The 20,890-nt window shown below is 35.2% G+C and overlaps 1 protein-coding gene across 2 annotated transcripts in view; it reads left to right on the top strand.

Annotated features, from left to right (window-relative positions):
• The window catches only part of U2SURP (U2 snRNP associated SURP domain containing), a 71,022-nt gene that overhangs the window by 7,524 nt on the left and 42,608 nt on the right, over positions 1–20,890 (top strand). For both annotated transcript variants that reach the window (XM_051983333.1, XM_051983332.1), the window contains exons 2-4: positions 15,110–15,157; positions 19,768–19,899; positions 20,622–20,720. In XM_051983333.1, coding sequence (XP_051839293.1) covers positions 15,110–15,157; positions 19,768–19,899; positions 20,622–20,720 — 279 coding nt within the window. The remainder of the gene's footprint in view (positions 1–15,109; positions 15,158–19,767; positions 19,900–20,621; positions 20,721–20,890) is intronic.

Here is a 20,890-nt window from a genome sequence, read left to right as displayed (position 1 = left end):
GTATATCTTGGGCTAAGTCATGAAGGAAACCATGGATTTCAGGAGGGTGAACCTGAGAAGCAAGAGCAATTTAGGCTTTAGAAAAGCCAGTGCAAAGGTACAGGATTGAGTAATCTGGAATTACAAATTGAGTGTATGAAGAAAGGAATAATGTGAAAGCAGGCTGGAAAGGTAGGAAGGGACCAAAATGTCAAGAGAGGTGCTTTGTATTCCAGAGAAGTTAAAATAGGAAGTTAATTGCTTGGACAGTTGGAGGAGGGGAGGAGTAATATGTCAAGGATGATAATCTCAAACATCCAGAATGTACTCATTTTAGACTTTTAAAAATTTGTATATCTAGTGTTTAGCACATTGCCTGGCATATAATAGGGGTTTAACAAATGTTTGTTGACTTACTAAATTTGTAAAGTTGGATAATAGAAAGAATGGTGATAACTTTGGCTATAATATGGAAATTTAGAAGAGGTTAAATTCTTAAGGACACATAGTAAGTTTTGCTTTGAATATGTTATGGTTGAGGTATGTGTGGAACATCTGAATTGAAATGTCCAATAAGCAACTGGTAATGTGGAACTGGAGCTTAGAAGAAAGACTGGATATAAAAATATGGGATTCATTTTCAGAGAGATGATAATTGAGTCTGTGGGAACTGAAATGAGGGCATTAAAAAAGGAAGAGAAGAGGAGGTTATAGAGGGTTGAGCCAAGATTGCAGAGAGTAAATAGGACATTGCCATAGCTTTCCACAACTTCCCTCAGCATCAACACTGGATCAAATCTCTGAATGGATTTTGGAGTGACAACTCAACAGACATTCAGAATGTAATAATTTATCAGCTTAAGAGATCTTGGAAGGATTTCAGGAAAGGTCTGTCTTGATTGGGCCAGAGGAGTACAAGACTCAAGGTAGGAAGGCTCAAAGTCCAAAGTGGAGAATTTGGCTAAAGGCTCTTAAACAGCAACGTTGAATATGATGTCTTGGTTCAGAAGGCCATTGGATCAGCAAAACTGTTGTGGGACCATTAGTGCAACTACAGAATGCAAATTGTGAACCCTAGTGTAACAGACTGGACTTAGGCTCACCCAGCGCAATGAGGAAGTAGCCCCAGCACAGTCAGTGAAAAGCTCCTGTTGCACTGCAGAGGAAGCTCAGAACAATTGTAGGAGCAGACCTCAGCCTTTAAAAATGAGCAAAAAAGCAAAAAAGAGCTCTGATCATAGGAAGCTACTATGGAAACGGGGAAGATTAAATCGCAAACCCAGAAATGGATAGCAAAGGCAAAATGCCTTCAGGTGCAGGCTCAGAGGGAAGAAATATGAACAAGTCTCCAGCTAAAAAAAGATCTTAAAAGAGAGAGAGAAAAAAAATGGAGAGAAGAAATAAGAACTATGTGGAAGACTTATGATAGTTTGGAGGAAAAAACAGCTTAGCTGGCAAAAAAAAAAATCCGACTCCATAAAATTACTTGGGCAAAATGGAAAAAATTATGCAGAAGAAAAAGTAAATTAGGCAAAATGGAAAAAGAAAACAACTCCTTAAGAAATAGGATTTATGAAATAGAAAAAAAAATCCACTGAACAAAACAACTCCTCTAAAAGTAAAGTTGGTCAAATGCAAAAGAAGGTTAAAAAAGCTAATTGAAGAAAATAGTTCACTAAAAATTAGAATTGGACAAATGGAAGTGAATGATTCAATGAGACATCAAGAATCGAGCATATAAAATTAAAAAAAATTAAAAATAGAAGAATATGTAAACACCTCATTGGAAAAACAGTTGGCCTGGAAAATAGATTCAGGAAAGAGAATCTAAAAATTATTGGACTAACTGGAAGTCATGGTGAAAAAAAAAGAGCTTGGGCAGCATCTTTCAAGAAATCATCAAGGAAAATTGTCCTGGTATCCTAGAACCTGAAGGTAAAATAGGAATTGAGAAGAGGGTATTAAAAGTCAGCTTTGTTATATCCCTGGTTGATGGACATGATATGCATGCAAAGGAACTTCATTCAGAGTGGTCAAATAGGGAAGAGAAGGACCAAGAAATAGTGGCACAAAGCTAAGAGTGAGTTTTCTGGAAGAGGAGGAGGTGATTAGTAGTATCAAATAGAGAAGAGAGGTCACATTGGAGCTCTTCCTGTGGGATTAGAGGTTGGTGATGAGCATGGGCATGAGGGTATAAAATGATGTCTGTCTAGCTAGCTCCAAAGAGAGGTGGTTGTATGATTATGTTGGAATAATGGTCAAGAGGTGACATTCAACCAATCAATCTAGGTATTTACTAAGTCAACTATAGTGCTAGGTCCTAGAGATGGCTAGGAACAAAGCTGTTACCAACTTTTTGTATGAAATTATAATGGGAGTAAAGAATTGTAGGACATTGTAGAGGAATGACGATGGAAAGATTATTTGTGGAAAAGTTGGAGAATAGAAATGTGCTTCAGAGTAGGGAGTGAGCCGAAAGAAAATAGAAAGGGAGCCAAAGGGAACATAGGCCTTAAGTTAGAAAATGAGGAAGATTAAGTTTAAAAGGGATATAAGAATATCCAGAGTAGCTTGTGTCAAAGATCATCTATAGAATAAGGAGAGAGCTGAAGAGGTTCTTTTTTGTATAGCATTGTGGTAATCTGTAAGATAGACTGTTCTCTTTCAAGTGGTCTCATGTCTTAATGCAGAGGCCCCAAATAAATCTTGGTGCAATCAACACAATGTCTGCAAAACAAGAATTTGTAAAAGATTTAATCTTTTATAGGAAATTATTCTCTCTTAATTCTAGATGAAACATTCTATATGATGTTGACAAATGTTTTTGGTACATATACTCTGTTTTATTATGCCTTATTTAGTATTGGTAGAGGATTATAGATGCCCTCAAGAATCATGAATTCTATTGTGGCCATGACATATAGAGGATAGGGGGTCTTATTCGAGGAAAGAGCCCCTTCATTTGAAGTTCTGTATTCTGTACTCTTCAATCACTTGTATGACTTTGAGTAGTCTGCAGTAGAAATTAGTTTGCCTGAGCGTGACATTATTGGTTTTATGTGTTTTTGTGAAGAATACCTTTAATACCCATTAAACATTCTAATAAAGATTTTATAGGACTACAAGAAAGAAGTATGTAACCTTCTTTTCTTTTCTGGTGAGACAGACTTTGAGCACAAATATGTCCCAATGTACTTCTAATCATTTGTTGTTCAGTCATTTTCAGTCATGTCCTATTCTTTTTGACATCCCTTGGGTTTTTTTGTGGGGGTGGGGGGGATTTGGCAAAGATACTGGAGAGATTTGCCTTTTTCTTCTTTGGCTTATTTTACATGAGGAAACAGAGACAAACAGGGTGAAGTGACTTGCCTAGGTCACAGCTAGGAAGGATCTGAGGTCAGATTTGAATTCTGGAAAGTGAGCCTTCCTGATTTCAGGCTTGTGGAACTCATCAACTCTGCCACCTGGCTGCCCATATTTTTAATTGTATCTTATAGTAATAGCTATAGTTAGTATTTATATAGATAGTACTTTAAGGGTTGCAAAACTTTTTACATATATTATCTCATTTGATCCTTACAATAATCCTGCAGTCCTAGGAAAGATAAATGCTATTATTTCAGAGAAAACTGGAGCACAGGAAAGTTGTGACATAGATGGGAAATGTGAAGCAGTGTTCAAACTCAGATCTTCAGATTACAAATTCAGCACTCTACTGACTGTGCCACCTAGCTGCCTAGAACATATATTGAGGAAGTAGGTGAATGAAAAAAATATGGACAGTTAGGAGAGGATTCTGGGAAAAAGGCAGGAAATCGCCTGTTGCTTCCTACAAGATTCCCCCACAAGTAATTTAAAATAATGCCTTAAAGAAATGACATAAGACAATTGATTCCATTAGACCTGTGATGGAAACTGTGGAGACTGACTGTGGATCAAAGCATAGTATTTTTACCTTTTTTTTTTTTTCTCATCAGATTTTTCTTGCACAGCATAATGAATATGGAAATATGTTTAGAAGAATTGCACATTTAACCTATATCAGATTGCTTACTATCTAGGGAAGTGGAAGGAGGAAGAAAAAACTAGAACACAAGGTTTTACAAAAATGAATCTTTCCATGTATTTGGAAAAATAAAAACCTGAATAAACAAATGAAAACAAAAAGCCCCAATACAATAATGCTTTCAAATGAACTTTGGACTAGTTGTGATTAAAAAAAAAAATTAGTCTAGAAACTACACTGAAAGAACTTATTAGGGAAAATTGTCTTGAAGTTTGAGAACTAGAAGATAAAATAGAAATGGAAAAATCCACTGAACATCACTTGAAAGGCATCCCAAGATGAAAACTCATAGGAACGTTAGAACTGTTTTGAAGCTCCCAGGTCAAGGAGAAAAGACACAAGCATCTAGAAAGAAATCACTAAATTATTGAGTATTAGAAATTCTCAAATCAACTACAAAGGACTTAGGAAGGAAGATGCTATTGCCCCTATTGCCCCACAGAGAAAGAACTGTTAGAAGTATATATAATGTGGTTTTACATGCATGCCTATGTGTATGTGTGTGTGTCAAATGGTGTCTTTCTCTAGTGCAGGGTGGAGGTGGCAGTTGGAAGATAGTGCATAACTTACTCTTAACAAAAAAAAAAATTGAGAGAAGGAATACTTGCTTAGAAAAAAAAGAATTGGTAGGTAGCTTTTCTTCTTGAATCATATTTTCCCATAATTTTCTTCCTTACCCTCAATTTCTTTCTACCTTGTCATTTAAGTCACCAAAACCCATTATATGTTGATTTGATTTGGAAGGTTTTAATCACATTCTTGGTAGACTCTCTCTACCTTGTTCTCAGGTATATAAATTGAAATTATTTTTATGGTGGCATTTTTTACAAAGGCTAATTAATAACATTAATTATATGAAACTTCTTTTCTTGCCTCTGGGTGTACTTTCAAACTTTCTGACATATATTTTTTTTTAATTTCCAAAGACTACATTTTCTTATTTAGCTGCAGCTTCCTTCTTTTGGTTTATAGCAAGAATGTCAAAATTGATATAATTAAGTTTTGTTAGAAGAATGTGTTGTCATTGGATGAAGAGCTTAGTTCAGAATCCTGGTAGTCTAAAAAAACCCATGTGATTCTAAGCATCCTCTACACCCCTGATGAATTAAGGATAGACAGGATGAAAGTCTTGCAGTTTGTAATTTTCACTGTTACAGAAGCCTCCTGCATTAATGAAATGACAGATTATTTCAGTTTAGGAGAAGCTTTGAACCAACTTGAACTCCTTTCAAGCTTTAATACTCTTGGTACTTACAATACTGTACCATGGTTTTTTATTCATTCACAGATGCATTGAAGTGTACTGATGAGAAATCAGGCATATGGTGCAGAGTTGTTGACATCTTTTCTTTGGGTATGGAGGGTTAATAATACTTTCTTTCCTCATATATTAGGTTTCTAGTCCCTTGAGATCTTGAGAATTGATATTTCACTGTTACAAGGTTTTCTTCTGTGGACTTGTTCTGGTCCAATTACTCTTCCCAAATTCATTCTAAGTATTATCATCATATTATTATAATCATTGATTATATTTTAATCAATATATCATTGATGAAGTTAGAATTAATCTGGTCCACTTTGCAGCAATATTTTTGTCTTTATTTTTTATGTAAATAATATTTAGTTCTGGTTTATTTGGTTCTTATGACAATTTTTAACTTTTTTTAATGGCTCATTTTCTCCTTTGCTTTAAATATGACTATACTGCCTTCCCATTTGCTAAATGAGATGATTTTTTAATTCTCTTGCAATCATTTTGTTAAATTTCCGAGAAGTGATAATAAATCGATATTTGCTTTCTTTCTAATTTTTCAGGACCCACATCTTGTTAGAAAAAAATTAGCCTAGGGTTTTTTTTGGGGGGGGGAGGAGAGATCCTCTTTTTTCTTATAATCTAAGATTGATTTTAACTGGCATGACTTCATGGATAGTGGGGAAATGATTCCCATTATCATTAACCAATTATTTCCTGTGTCAAAGTCAGTTTAATTTTCTTTGAATTTTGTTTCGTGTTTTCTGTGCTTCCAGTTCTTTAAAAAGTCTTCATTGGAAACAATGGATATTACTCAGTTATTGATAGCATATTAATGTAAAGAAATATTATGGTGCTATAAGAAATGACAAAAGGGACAGGTTCAGAGAAACCTGGAAAGATTTGCATGAACTGCTGCAGAGAAAAGTAAGTAGAACTTAGGGGGGGAAAAAAAACTTAGGGAATTGCTTCAATATCATTTGAAAGACAACTTCTAACCTCTTGGCAGAAAAATGATGGATTAAAAGTGCAGAATAGGAAGGTCATTTTTAGACATTGTCACTGTGTGAGCCTGTTATAAGAGAAAACTTTTATTTTTTGATTGGAGTAGAGTTTAAAAGGTTGGGGACAAGTCAGTCAATAATATTGACTAATTAAGCATGATAAGTAAATGATAGGCATTTATTAATAGTAGTCATGGTGAAAGCCTACAACTACTGAATGAGAAATAATTTTATAGATCCTGCCAATGTACTGATTTGTTTTTGCATGAGTATACTTATTTGGAATTTACTTGTTTGCTCCCTGCTCTTTGCTGTCTTCCTTTAATTCTTCACTTTAATTAATGTTGCAACTATAATACAACTTTGCTTCTTGACTTAGAAATTATTTAAACTTTTTTTATCTGCTGTGCTGGTCTGGAACCGCACGCAGTACATTTTATACATCCCTGTTTCCCAACAAAATGATTTAAGTATTGATTTAGTTTAGAATATCCTAGCAATATTTTCCCAGAATTTTTGTACTTGTTGATATTCTGAAAAGAAGCTGGTAAATATGATGAAATACTCTGGATAGTGGTTTTTTATTTGTATGTTCATGTTAGTCATGAATAGATTTCAGTATGAGATGACCAGGTATTTATTAGAATATTTCTTATTCCTTTTAGTGAACAGTGAAATCATCCTTTGCTTTTCCAAGCAGGAGTGACTGTGAACTATACTTTATTAGTTCCAACTCTTAATTTTATTGGGTAGTTAATCTGTTTGTATTAGTATTACAATTTCAATCTAAATTTACCAAAATCATTCTAACAGAATTCTTCTATAAGTTATTTGCATCCTTCCCCCCCCACCCTCATTTTAAGGAAATAAACAGCTTTAAAAATCTTAAAAGATAGGTGAGCAAGAAAAAAAAAATTAATTAAAAACTACATTTAAAATGCACTTTACAAAGAGCGAACCCTTCTCAAATTATTTAAGACTCTTAGATTCTATTTTCCCCTCCTTCAGATCAGTAAAGATGAAAAGAAAGAAAAATGCCAAATGTAGAAAGATTGTGAGAAGATAGATAAGTACGTTAGCTTACTCTTGGTGAAACTGTAAGTTGGTCCAGTCAGTTCTGGAAAACAGTTTGGAACAGTACCCCAACAGGCACTAACCTGTGCATGCCCTTTGACTAAGTGATTCCCAAATAGTAGGTATAAACTCCAAAGAGCTTTAGGACAGATGGACAAGACCCAACTTGCATTTCCTCTTGACAAAAAATTAAATTCTTGCTTTGTCCCCTACTTTCTTTTTCCCTTTTTAGAATTTTAAAATTCTTTTTATTTTCTTCCTCCAACAATGTTGTGGGTTGTAACACTATTTCTGGACTACCTTGTGTAACTGGAGAAGCAGTGGGCCATATCAGCTCATCCCAACTTTACTCCCTAACCCTGTTGAGTTCCACAAAGTCTTTTGATAACAATAGTTACATTTTTAATCCTCCCCCATATACACTAATGGCCCCACTTTATATCATAGTTCTTTGTTTCAGAGTTATTTTTAGAAGTATCAGAATAAGTTCTAGTCAAGTAGTAATAAATAATTATTAAATGCCTATTACATGCTAAACATTGTGTTAAAGCACTAGGGATTAAAAAGGGGGAGGGGGAAATCTCTACCCTTAAAGAATTTATAATCCAGTAGAGGAGATAACATGCAACTATCTATCTTATCTATCTACACACACATCCAGTTATATACAGGATAAATAGGAAATAATTAACAGAGAAAGCACTAGAATCAAGAGGAGCTGGAGAAGCTTTGCTGAAGATTTTAGTTGAGACTTTTAATGGAAGCCAGAAGTGGAGGAGGAACAGTGTTCCAGGATTGGGAGACAGCCAGAAAAAATACTTGTAGCTGAGAGGTGGAGTGTCTTGTCTGTGAACAGCCAGTGTCACTGGATAGAAGAGTATGTGTTGAAGATTAAGGTATAAGAGACCCTAGAAGCTGAAGAGGAGGGGGGCTGTGTTAGGATTTTGAATGCCAAATAGAACATTTTGTTTTTGACACTGGTGGGAATAGGAAGCCATTAGAGTTTGAGTTAAGGAGGTAGTTTGAAGGCCTACAGTCTAGTGGTGGTATTGTCAGAGAAGAAAAAGGGGATCTGTTCAAGTGCTGTTGCACAAGTGACCGAAGGCTTTGGCTATAATTTGAACATTGCAGTAAGAGATGTGAGAAATAACTCCATTGAACTTGAAAGGGCTGAAGCTAAAATTCTTTAATTTCACAATATAGGTGTGGCTATTCTATTGCATTGGATCTCATGCAATCAATACTTTTTTTTTTTTTTTAATAACTGAAATGCAAATCTCTCCCTTGACATTCTACTGGCTGAGTACCAGATGTCACAGGAGTGCATAATTCTTTCCTGTGTGTATGAATCTTCTCCCCTGATATATCATTACTCCTCCCTTGGCCAGTCACTTTATTTGGAAGTAGTTCAGTTCTTTCCCTGATCCCATATTGGCTGAATTTATTCTTTCAGAACAGTCTAATCCTTCCATTGTGAGTTTAAGTCTCCCACTCTGATCATATTATTATATCTGTGCACCTCCCCTTCCTTTCTCCCCACAGGTAGTTCTTTTCCTCTAATTCTCATTCTGATTTGTCACTTTGATTACATTCTTTTTTTTTTTTTTTAATTTAATAATTATTGACAGAATCCATGTCAGGGTAATTTTTTACAACATTATCCCTTGCACTCACTTCTGTTTCGATTTTTCCCCTTCCTCCACCCCCTCCCCTAGATGGCATGCAGTCCTATATATGTTAGATATGTGATTACATTCTTTTATTTCCTTGAATATACTTACATTTCTTGGGTTTCAATATTGTATTTCTCTGTATTTCTCTTAATTCAATTTTCATAACTATGGAAATTAAATCCCCATCCATTTCCTATAGGAGAAAAGTCATGGTTCTTGCCTACCTGACCTAAAGAACTATTCGTTTTCCTCTGTTTTTTTTTTTTTTTTTTCCCCCTGAGGTAATTGGGGTTAAGTGACTTGCCCAGGGTCACATAACCAGGAAGTGTTAAATGCACATAGTAGGCATTTAATAATTATTTATTACTACTTGACTAGAACTTATTCTGATACTTCTAAAAATAACTCTGAAACAAAGAACTATGATATAAAGTGGGGCTATTAGTGTATATGGGGGAGGATTAAAAATGTAACTATTGTTATCAAAAGACTTTGTGGAACTCAACAGGGTTAGGGAGTAAAGTTGGGATGAGCTGATATGGCCTACTGCTTCTCCAGTTACACAAGGTACTCAAATCTGAGACTTGATTTGAACTCAGGTCTTCCTGACTTCAGGGCTGGTGCTCTATCCACTGTGCCACTTAGCTGTCCCTATTACTAAAAATTCTTACTCATTTCTCTTTATTGGCATTTTATTTTAGACTACAATTAGTAAAGTCAGTGACATCTGAGAATGTGTGTTTTAGTGCTTGATTTTTCAAGGTAACAGTTCATAGGTTAATTTTAGCTACATTTTAATTTAATTTAGTTACATTTTCTCACTATATGCCAGCTTTTTAATCTTGGTTGTTAAGCAGAGAGGGAAGTTGTCGAAAATACCAGGGACAAATACACAATTAGGAGGAGCTTGTTCATTGAAGTTCATTGAAGGAAACTGATGAAAAGAAATGAATTCTTCAACATTCTTTTTGGTGTTTGGGGTGGATACTTGGTTGATTTCCTCAAACATTTATTAAATTTCAGAAAGGAAGAAAATATTTACATGCTATCTTTACAAATACTATATCATTTGTTCCTCCCAGCATGTGGGCTGGATGCCATAATTATCTCCCCTTTTGCAGTTAAAGAAGCATTAGGCAAACAGAACTTAAATGACTTACTCAGGTTCATACAGCTAGCAAGAGTCTGGGATTCTCTTGACTCCAGGCCCAATATGATCTATCTACTTATACCACTTAATTATAAAATAATTAACAATTCAGCTAAGTGTGGTAAGCCTCATCACCAGGTTGGCTGCACAACATTGGATTTGGGGGGGGGGTCTAGTAATTCTGAAATATGTCACAAAGGCTTGCAGTCTTCATTGGTCAAGGGAATAACCATGTGTATGAAGTTAAGAAACCTTTAAGTATATAGAGTGCATACAAAAGACAGACCGAGAAAAGTTCTGAAGCTTTAATGAGAATTTCCATTTGGAAAAATCATCTTTGTGGAGGTTGCTACTCCTGAGTTGGTTTTGAAGGAAGGAGAAGAATTTTTGATAGGATTCTCCACAATATACTTTCTGCTAGCCAACACAAATATACTGTTTTCAAATCACTGAGATTAAATAAACATTTTAATTTTTCTATTCAAATATCCAATTGTAATAAATAATTTTTTGTTATCAGATATACCCATTTTGACTTTCTCTTGGTATATGTAGGGTATGAGATGTTAGTCAGTGTCTAAGTTTCTGTCACCCTATTTTCCAGTTCTCCCTGCAGTTTTTGTCAAATAGTGAGTTCTTATTCCAAAAGCTGGAATCTTGGGTTTATTAAACAGTAGATTACTAGAATCATTGACTATTAGTATGTCTTGTGTATCTAACCTATTCCACTGACCCATCACCATATTTCTTAACCAGTAACACCTAGTTTTTATGATTGCCGCTTTGTAATAGAATTTTAGATCTAGCATGGCTAGCCCAAAATGAAGAATTTTAATATTTAATAATGATATTATCGGAAAAATCGTTTCAGGTACGTGGAGTTCCATAGGAGCAAAGTGGCATTGAAATAGGAGGGGGAGGAAGAAGTGTATGAATGAGAATGGGAAAAAGGATCCCAACTCTGCAGGCTTAGAGCAATTCTTTTTGGGTTCTGGACCCCTTTGACAGTCTGATAAAACTAATAATAGACTCTTTTTTAAAAAAAATTAAAGCTTTTTTCTTTTTTTAATTATAGCTTTATTTACAAGATATATCCATGGGTAATTTTTCAGCATTGACAGTTACAAAACTTTTTGTTCCAATTTTTCCCCTCCTCCCCACCAAGTCCCCCAGATGGCAGGTAGACCAATGCATGTTAAATATATTAAAGTATATGTTAAATACAGTGTATGTATACATGATCATACAGTTATTTTGCTGCACAAGAAGAATTGGACTTTGAAATAGGGTACAATTAACCTGTGAAGGAAATAAAAAATGCAGGCAGGCAAAAATAGAGGGATTGGAAATTCTATGTAGTGGTTCACACTCATTTCCCTGAGTTCTTTTGCTGGGTATAGCTGGTTCAATTCATTACTGTTCTATTGGAACTGATTTGTTTCATCTCATTGTTGAAGAGGGTCATGTCCATCAGAATTGATCATTATATAGTATTGTTGTTGAAGTATATAATGATCTCCTAGTCCTGCTCATTTCATTCAACATCAGTTCATGTAAGTCTCTCCAGGCCTTCCTGCTGGTCATTTCTTACAGAACAATAATATTCCATAACATTCATATACTACAATTTATTCATCCATTCTCCAGTTGAGGGGCATCCACTCAGTTTCCATTTCTGGTCACTACAAAGAGGGCTGCCACAAACATTCTTGCAAATACAGTTTCCCTTCTTTAAGATCTCTTTGGGATATAAGCCCAGTAGTAATGCTGCTGGATCAAAGGGTATGCACGGTTTTATAACTTTGTGAGCATAGTTCCAAATCGCTCTCCAGAATGGTTGGATGTGTTCACGATTCCATCAACAATGTATCAGTGTCCCAGTTTTCCCACATCCCCTCCAACATTCTGCATTATCTTTCCCTGTCATTCTAGCTAATCTGACAGGTATGTAGTGATATCTCAGAGTTGTCTTAATTTGCATTTCTCTGATTAATAATGACTTTGGAGCATCTTTTCATATGGCTAGAAATAGTAAATTCTTGTCTGTTTGTATCCTTTGACCATTTATCAATTGGAGAATGGCTTGATTTCTTATAAATTAGAGTCAGTTCTCTCTATATTTTGGAAATGAGGCCTTTATCAGAACCTTTGACTGTACAAATGTTTTCCCAGTTTATTAACACTTTTTATTTTCAAAACATGCAGTTTTCAACATTTGTCTTACAAAACCTTGTGTTCTAATTTTTTTCCCTCCCTTTCTTCTACCCCTTCCCCTAGACTGCAAGTAACTCAATATTTGTTAAACATGTACAATTCTTCTATACATAGTTCCACACTTAATCATACTGCACAAGAATAATCAGATCAAAAAGGGAAAAAAAAATGAGAAAGAAAATGCAAGCAAACAACCAGCAAAAAGAATGAAAATGTGTTGTGATCCATATTCAGTCTCCATGGTCGGTTGGTCTCTCTCTCTTTTTCTCTCTCTCTCTCTCTCTCTCTGGCTCTCTTCATCACAAAACCATTAGAACTAGCCTAAATCACCTCATTGTTGAAAAGAGGCATGCCCATCGTAATTGATCATCATATAATCTTGCCATTGCCATGTATAGTGATCTCCTGGAAACCTGGAAACTCTTAATAATATTTGTTGCCTAACTTTATTATTGAAGGAAATGTTAAATTTCAATTTAGACATTAGTGAAAATGAAGATATAATTTAAATTCTAAATTAAGAAGTTTGTACTTTCTTTACATGAAAGGCATTTGGTAGTTGCTGAAAATTTTCAAGTAGGGGCATAATGTGTTAAAAACCAGTATTTTAGAAGAGTTAAGTGAGCAGCTGTGTGAATTGTAATTCAGAATGGGGAGATTAGAGACAAGTAGATTATTTTTAAACTTAAAATAGTTGTAATGACAGAGACCTGAATTAAGGTAAGGACAGTAATATGGGATTTGAAAAAATATTGGCGAAGTAGATTTGACTGCAGTTTGCAAAAATGCTTGGATGGAGAAAGTTTAGAAGAAGAAAAGACTTTTCAAGCAGAAGCTAATTGAATGAGATGTGTTGTGCATGCGTGCATGCTCACACACACTCACTTTTTAGATCAGATGGCCTCTGATGATTTCTACCCTGAATCTATTTTTCCTTTAACTAGAGGAGTCTGCAGTGATGAAATTATAAGATATTTTTGTTCCAAGAGACTATTTAAATACCCTTTTGTTACCAGTTAAATTGATTCCTCTATTCTATATTATTGACAAGTTTAATAGGAAAACTTACATTTTGAAGTCAAAAGAACTGAATTCATATGAAAACCCTTCTATTTGCCATTTGATTTTGGACAAATCACTTAATTCCTTTTTGCCATGGTTCCCTCATTTGCAACATAAAGCCTTCATTTTAAACCCTTCTCTTGCTTATTAGTGTAAAATGCTGGCCATCTTCCAAATAAGAGCATTGAATTTTTAGTACCACAGTCAATATTAATAACCTGAGTAGAGACAATAAATTCTTTGGATGGAATTTGAAATTCTAATTAAAGTTATTAGTCAATAGTTCATAGATTTTTAGAACTAGAAAGGCCTTTGCAGGTCCAATTAGAAGAGCTCGCAGTTCAGATATAGAACCTGAGGCTGGAGCCGTGCTGGAGCCTCAGGGTTAGAGATAAAAGGAAAAGGGGGGGAAAGGAGAGAGCCTTACCCTGAAAGAATGAAGATTGTACTCCTTATTTTGTAGGTGTATGAACAGAAACTTGGGTGGCAAGGAAGGATCTATTCTTTGGGTTCTCACAGTCTGAGTTTCTGTTCTGAGATTGCCATAATGATCAGCAAATAATAATAATAGAATCCTGACACAACTATTCATTTAGGATTGTTTAATTTTTGCTCTTATAGATATCAGAAAGGGAAAAGTGCTTATATCATTCTTCATTGAGATTTTTACTTTCTGTGTTAAGTGAATTTAGCACTGATAAGAATATTGTGGCCTTTTGTAGTAATTAAAAAATAATCTTTTCGGGACAGCTAGGTGGCTCAGTGGGTAGAGCACCAGCCCTGAAATCAGGAGGATCTGAGTTCAAATCTGGTCTCAGACACTTAACACTTCCTAGCTATATGACCCTGGGCAAGTCACTTAACTCCAATTGTCTCAGCCAAAAATAATAATAATATTTTCTCTCATTGGTCTTTTCACACACTACTGCCATAGTAATATTAATGTACATGTTTGATCATGTTATAACTCTTACCTTGCTACTTTATAACTTTCAGTTGCTATGTATTAATTGGAATAAAATACAAATGCCTTAGTCTAACTTTCAGGGTCCTCTATTAGCTGATCCCATCCTAACCTTTCCCAACCCTTGTTTTATGCTGCTTCCCTTATCTGAGCTCTTCCCCCATCTTATCACACTGTCTTTTAGAATTTCATACATTTGTTCATTTCATCCCTCATCTCTTTTGAAATTCTTTTCTTCCTTCAAAACACAATTCAGGCACAGCTTTTCTTGTCTTGCCCAAATAAAGGAGATTCCTCCCTCTAATCTCATTTCTGTTGAGATTTACACTTTGCTCATTCTAATAATATATTTTATATTATTTGTTTGCATATATCAGCTAAGTTGCTAAATTGTCAGGCACTTAATTTTCTTTTTGGTATCCTCAGTATCTAGTATAGTATTCTTGTAGGTAATTAGGATATAATTTCTGTTTGAATTGGGGAGGTAGCAATATTAATGTTTCTACAGTTTACATATTTGTATGTTGGGCTCTGCCTTTATTTAGTTCTTGAAAAGACATGCCAACAAGGTTTGAAGGGTAAATTCTCCCAAAAGAAATGGCTTGTCTTGTTTAGAGTACAAAGCCTTTTTTCTGTTTTCAAATAGATTTTTATTTTTCTTATTTTCACAGGCCAGATCATCAGACACAGTACATTCATCTGGCTCTTCAGATGCACATGTAAGTGTAAAAGATAAGAATGGAGTAATTGAGAAACAACTCTTCCTTTCCTCATTTCTATAACATTTGTGGGTGTTACATTAAAATTTTGGTTGCATATTGTTGTTAATTCTGTTTCATATGATTTTTGTAATTTTAGTAGCCTTATTTTTATTTTATTATTATTTAGGAGAAAGTTTTTATAAAAGCCACCTTAAAATCTTAAATTGAAATTCCTCTATATTAAATGCTATAACTTTCTGAAGGAATTCTTAAACCTTTTTTTTTTTTCCCTATTGTGGACTCTTGGCAGTTCAGTGAAGCTAAATGACCATTTTTCAGAATTTTTTTTATTCTTCTCATTTTTTTTTCCCTCAATTACCTCTAAAATAAAGTTTTAGTATTTGTTTTTCTAAAGCTTTGAGTTCCTAATTCTTTTTTGAGAAATTTCTTCTTTTTGAGAAAACAAGCAATTTGATATAGATGATACACAATGCACTCATACAAAACATTTCCATATTGGCCATGTTGCAAAATAAAACAGACCAAAAAACCCCTCCAAAAATAAAGTAACATATCCTTCCATCTCCATTTAGACTCCCTCAAGGAGGTAGAATAGCATTTTTCATTATATTTTGTTATGGCTTGTTTCAGTTGTGACCCTATTTGGGATTTTCTCGGCAAAAACATACTGGAGTGATTTGTCATTTTCTTCTCCAGCTTTTTTTTTTTTTTTTAAACAAATGAGGAAACTGAGGCAAAGAGGATTAAGTGACTTGCTCAGAATAATTCAAATTTTCCTGACTCTAGGCCTGTTGCTTTCTCCATTGTGCCACCTAGTTTGCTCTTTTTCCTTATAAGAAACAAAATAAAAGACATCTTATTAAGAATTCCACTGACTGATTCATTCAGGATGATTTCAGGAAAGATTTATTGTATATTTCAAGAATTTGTGCCTAGGTTAGTAGATATGCTTTTGGAACCACAAAGACAGCATTTTATATGTCCTGAAGTATAAGCCCTTCCCCTGATTCTCCATTAATTGGGTGTTGTAGAAATTACAGTGTGAATCTTCACATCTCATTATATAGCCAGTCCCTGCCCCCAAGGAGTTTACATTCTTCAGGTTCAGAGCCAAAGTGCAAAGAATTCTTTTTCAAATCTGTTATATTAGAATCAGAGTTTAAAGGAACATGAAAGAATATAGTCCACAATCTCTCCGGTAATGCTGAGGTTCATCTGACAGCAATCCTTGACAGTAATCCAACACCTGCTTTGAAAACTTCCAGGGACCTTCAGAAACTTCATCTATTTGTATGGCAAAACACTTTATTCCATGGTTAAATAGCTATCATTAGAAAGATTTTCCTTTATGTAAAGGCAAAATATACTTGTCTCTTGTAACCTTCCACTCAGAGATTACTCGTTATTAGTCTTGCTTAGTTTCCAGGCCTTCAGAAAATCTCTGGCCACTGTCTCGTACAGTCGTTCTTTACCAATCTTACCCCAATCAGAGGTCTTCAGAGATCTCTGGCCATCTCCTCTGTGAGGCCCAACAGAGCACCCAACGACACAGCTGCTTGCAAACTCAGGTCTTTATTCATTCACATCCTGACCTCCTGCTGACTCCTGTTGAACTCCCGTTGAACTCCACCTACTTCCTGGTCCCCACTGCTTATATAGGGTCTGTGAGGTCACACGCACAGCCAATAAGGGAAAGAGACGTCTCCTGTTGATGATGTGTTCTCAGTATGACCAGAGTTCCCACTCAAGAGGCATTGTCTGCTGGCTACAGAAATTACGTCTGGGTGCCTCAGGCTTCAAGGCCTCTGGACCTCCTCTTATGCTATGCGAGACTCCTCCCCTGATCCTTACAGTCTGTAACTTCTAAGGTCCTACTTTTCCCTTATGAGGTGGTATGTTATAGGTACTGTGCGTTGGCTTTGTGATCAGAGAGATAAGTTAGTTAACTTCTGAAACTCAATTTTCTAAATAAGAATTTGTGTAGGTAAGAAGTGAGATAATGTAACGAAGGTAAAGGGAAAGAGTGAATAATTGGGCTAGAAAGATGGATTAGAGCCAGAGAAGTTGTAAAAGGCTTTGCATGCCCAACTGAGTTTATATATGATTCTGAAGCAATAGGCAGCCATTAGTTTTACTGAGCAAGGGTAATGATATGGTCAGCTCTGTTTTAAGGAAACTTCTTCTGATCACTTTGTGGAAGGTACCACCTTGAGGCAGGAAAGCCTTCCCAAAGTCAGTAGATTCCAGGCGTGAGAGGGTATGCAGCCCTAAAATAGTAGTAGCTGTGTGGGTCTGGACAAGGGGATGGATATACCACATTTTGTGGAGATTAAAAAAGGTTTGCCAGTGAGTGAGAATTCCTGAGTGACCCCATAGTTTCAGAGCTGTGCACCTGGAAGGATGGTGGTATGTCCTGACAGAAAGAGGGAAGTTCAGGAAAGAGAGATCCTAGGACTGGCTATATAGATCTAAATATTCCTTGGTGCATAGGTGATACAGAAAGCAGTAGCATCTGATCACTTCCCAAGAGAAAGAGCCTAGGACAGAGCCTTCAGAGACCCCAAAATTAAAGCCAGAACCTAGGTTCTGTAGAGGTGCTGCACAGTGGTCAGAAAGGTTTGAGGATGAGCCAGTTACACCACCAAGTCCTAGAGAGGAGAGGTTATCCAGAAGATCATTGTCAAGGTTTGCAAAGTGTTCTTCATATCTTATCTTGTTTGATCTTTACCACACTTCTCAGAGGCAGGTGACACATGTAGGTAATCCTACATCTTGCAGAGGAGGAATCTGAGACACAGGGAAATTACATGATTTGCCTGTGGTCATACAAATAGTAGTATAAGAGGGAGTATTTGAATTCAATTCTCTGCTGATTCCAAGAGAGCCTCTTTTGTCAGTATACTATTCTGCCTCATTTTGATATTCCTGAAATAAGAAAGAAGAAGGCATCCAGTGCACTGCAGGAATTTTAGGAAGATAGACAAAGCTTAGAAAGTGTAGTGAATTGATATCTGTATGATCTTTGTCAGGGAAATATCACAGGACTATTAAAATGTCAAAATAGGGTATAGCCCAAGATTCCACTAACTCCACCTTTTTCACTGTCAATTTCAGGCCTCTCACAACTTTTATTCAGCTGATCACTTTTTATTTTAAAAATAGAACATCAAGATGTTATATTTACCTTGTATACATTTCATCTTGTTGGTTTTGGTTCATCTTTCCAGGTATCTTGCATCTTTTTGAATCTTGATTCTGTTCTCTAGTCCATTCATGATCCTTATCAAGTTTTGCCTTTCATAGATTTGATGAGTATACCTTCTGGGTTTTGATCCCTAACATTGATAAAATGTTTCAAGTGACATCCATGCCTGGGGAAGAAGATCATCCAAATAATGAAGAGGGACAAAGTAGATGTCTGGCCAATTTGTCTATATGGAAGGGTTTCCTGAAAATACAGTGAGAAAGAAATAAAAGCTATCAGGAATTTGGGATGCCATAAGTAGTAATGAAAGTCTGCTTGAATTGCCATTAATTGCTCTCATTTTAAATTTTATACTTAAGGATATCAGGTGGAGTTAACATTCTTAAGTTGGGAGTTTGTTGATTATTGTTGATGCCTGATATTCTAAATATTTTTGAATGAATGGAATGAATCAACCTTAAATTTTCACCTGAAAAAATTTGTAGCTTGTGTGGTTCATGGAAGGTATCTTTGAGATAATCATAATACAAGCTCCTTATTTTATACATCTGGGAAAGCTGAAAACCAGAGAGTAGTATCTTAGGTCACCTGGGTAATAAGTGACAAAGCCAAGATTTGACCCCAGATCTTCTAAATCCAGTGTTATTTCCACTGTACTAACTGATTTTTGCTATATAGCTTTTAAGGATGGTTTTGAATATTGTGACTGTATTAATTTTCATAATTTAGCATTAAGACAAGTAATATATATATATATATAAACTAAACTTTTATATAGATTTACTCATCCAAAAGTCATTAAAAGTAGCCATTTCAAAACAAAACAAAAAAAAGATGGCTTGATAGAGACCTAACTCAGAGTCAGGAAACCTGGGTCCATAATCCTCAAATTCCCACTGATTATGTTTCCTGTGCGAGTCTTAAACTCTCAATTCTCTGTGCACTTCTCTAAAGGTCTAAGTCACTAAGCAGATGTTGATCTGCATTAGGGGTGGCAATTGATTCATTCACATGTGCAATCTACAAAAGTTGTAGACATTAAGTAAAATTAAGGAAGGTGTCATGAAATAAATATTAAATAAACATGAATGTTGGGAAATCAATTCTAGTCCACAAAATGCTGTTTTTTCACATTTTGAGCTTATGACTTTTATTTTGCATAGAAGGGTTTGCTTTTTTACAGTATATAGGTTATAAAACCTATCCAATTTTAAGATTGATATAAAAAGAAAGGAATGGTAATACAGTCTTAACTCATATTAGCAACTTTTACTCTAATAGGACCTTCTGATTTATATTTTTTCATTTCTAATTTTTTAGGGAAAATATCTTGCCAGGACCTAGGACTATATAATCTTTATGTGTGGTTTCTTTAGCTTTTTGTTTTTTTTTCCCCCTGAAGATGGATGCAGCTGGACCTTCAGATACAGATATGCCAAGTCGAACACGACCTAAGAGCCCAAGGAAGCACAATTATAGGACAGAAAGTACCCGTGAGAACCTTTGTGATTCTCCCCATCAAAATCTGTCAAGGGTGAGTTAGAAAAAATAAATTAGGAACATAATATTTGCTCTGTGTTTTAGAATTGATTTTTCCCTTGAAATTCTTGTTCAAATTAAATTTCAACTTATATTATTGCAGTCTTGTTTCATTTAAAAATGTTGGTTCTAGTTTTCATTAGCGAATCCTGTGGTAGGAAGAGTAATTTTGTGCTTATATTAACTTGTTACTGGAGCTTTTCGATTTTAATTTCTGGTGAGATGTTAAGGATAACAATTTTGAAATAATATATAATTACAAATTTTTACCTATTTAGATAGTTTAGGGGCTATTCCTTACACTTAAGGAAACAAAGAAGAACCGTTGTCTCCTTTTCTTCCTGATCTAATTTATAAAACACGTGTCCAAGAAACAACTTTATTTATGGTTGACCTCTCAAACTGATATATCAGTATGATCTCAATGCTCTTTCAGAATAATTTTGAAGTCACTTTTAATGAAGTGTAAGCTATCACCTTGTGTCTGGTCCTATATCAAAAATTATCATGCAAAAATAAAAATAACCCCCACCCAACTACATATTTTTATTTCCTTCTTTAGAAGTTACAATTTCAAGAAAATACAAAGTTTCACTGTGTGGGTCAGAGAGGCCTTGCTTGCTTGGAGTTTTTTGGGGGGACCTAGATATCAGTTCTGAAAAGTGGTATTTTAAGAATTGTTTGTGTAAACATTTAAGCTTGTTTTTCTTTGAATAGCCACTTCTGGAAAATAAGCTCAAAGCTTTTAGCATTGGGAAGATGAGTGCAGCTAAAAGGACTTTGAGCAAGAAAGAGCAAGAAGAACTGAAAAAGAAGGTAATTTGTGTTCCCTTTTTTCACCTAATATCTGCTGTGGCCATGATACATCTAAGAATGGTGAGGTCCAGCTCTGCAGTGGGGGCATACCTAAAAATCGGTGTAATTCAGCATGGAAAACAGTTTACATTGGTCATTAAAAGCATGGTTTTATTCCAAAAGATGAGATT

This window comes from Antechinus flavipes, chromosome 3 (assembly GCF_016432865.1).
Source record: "Antechinus flavipes isolate AdamAnt ecotype Samford, QLD, Australia chromosome 3, AdamAnt_v2, whole genome shotgun sequence".
In the NCBI taxonomy this organism is placed as follows: domain Eukaryota; kingdom Metazoa; phylum Chordata; class Mammalia; order Dasyuromorphia; family Dasyuridae; genus Antechinus; species Antechinus flavipes.
The sequence above is the reverse complement of the archived record's forward strand: the minus strand, read 5'-3'. Positions and strand labels throughout refer to the sequence as shown.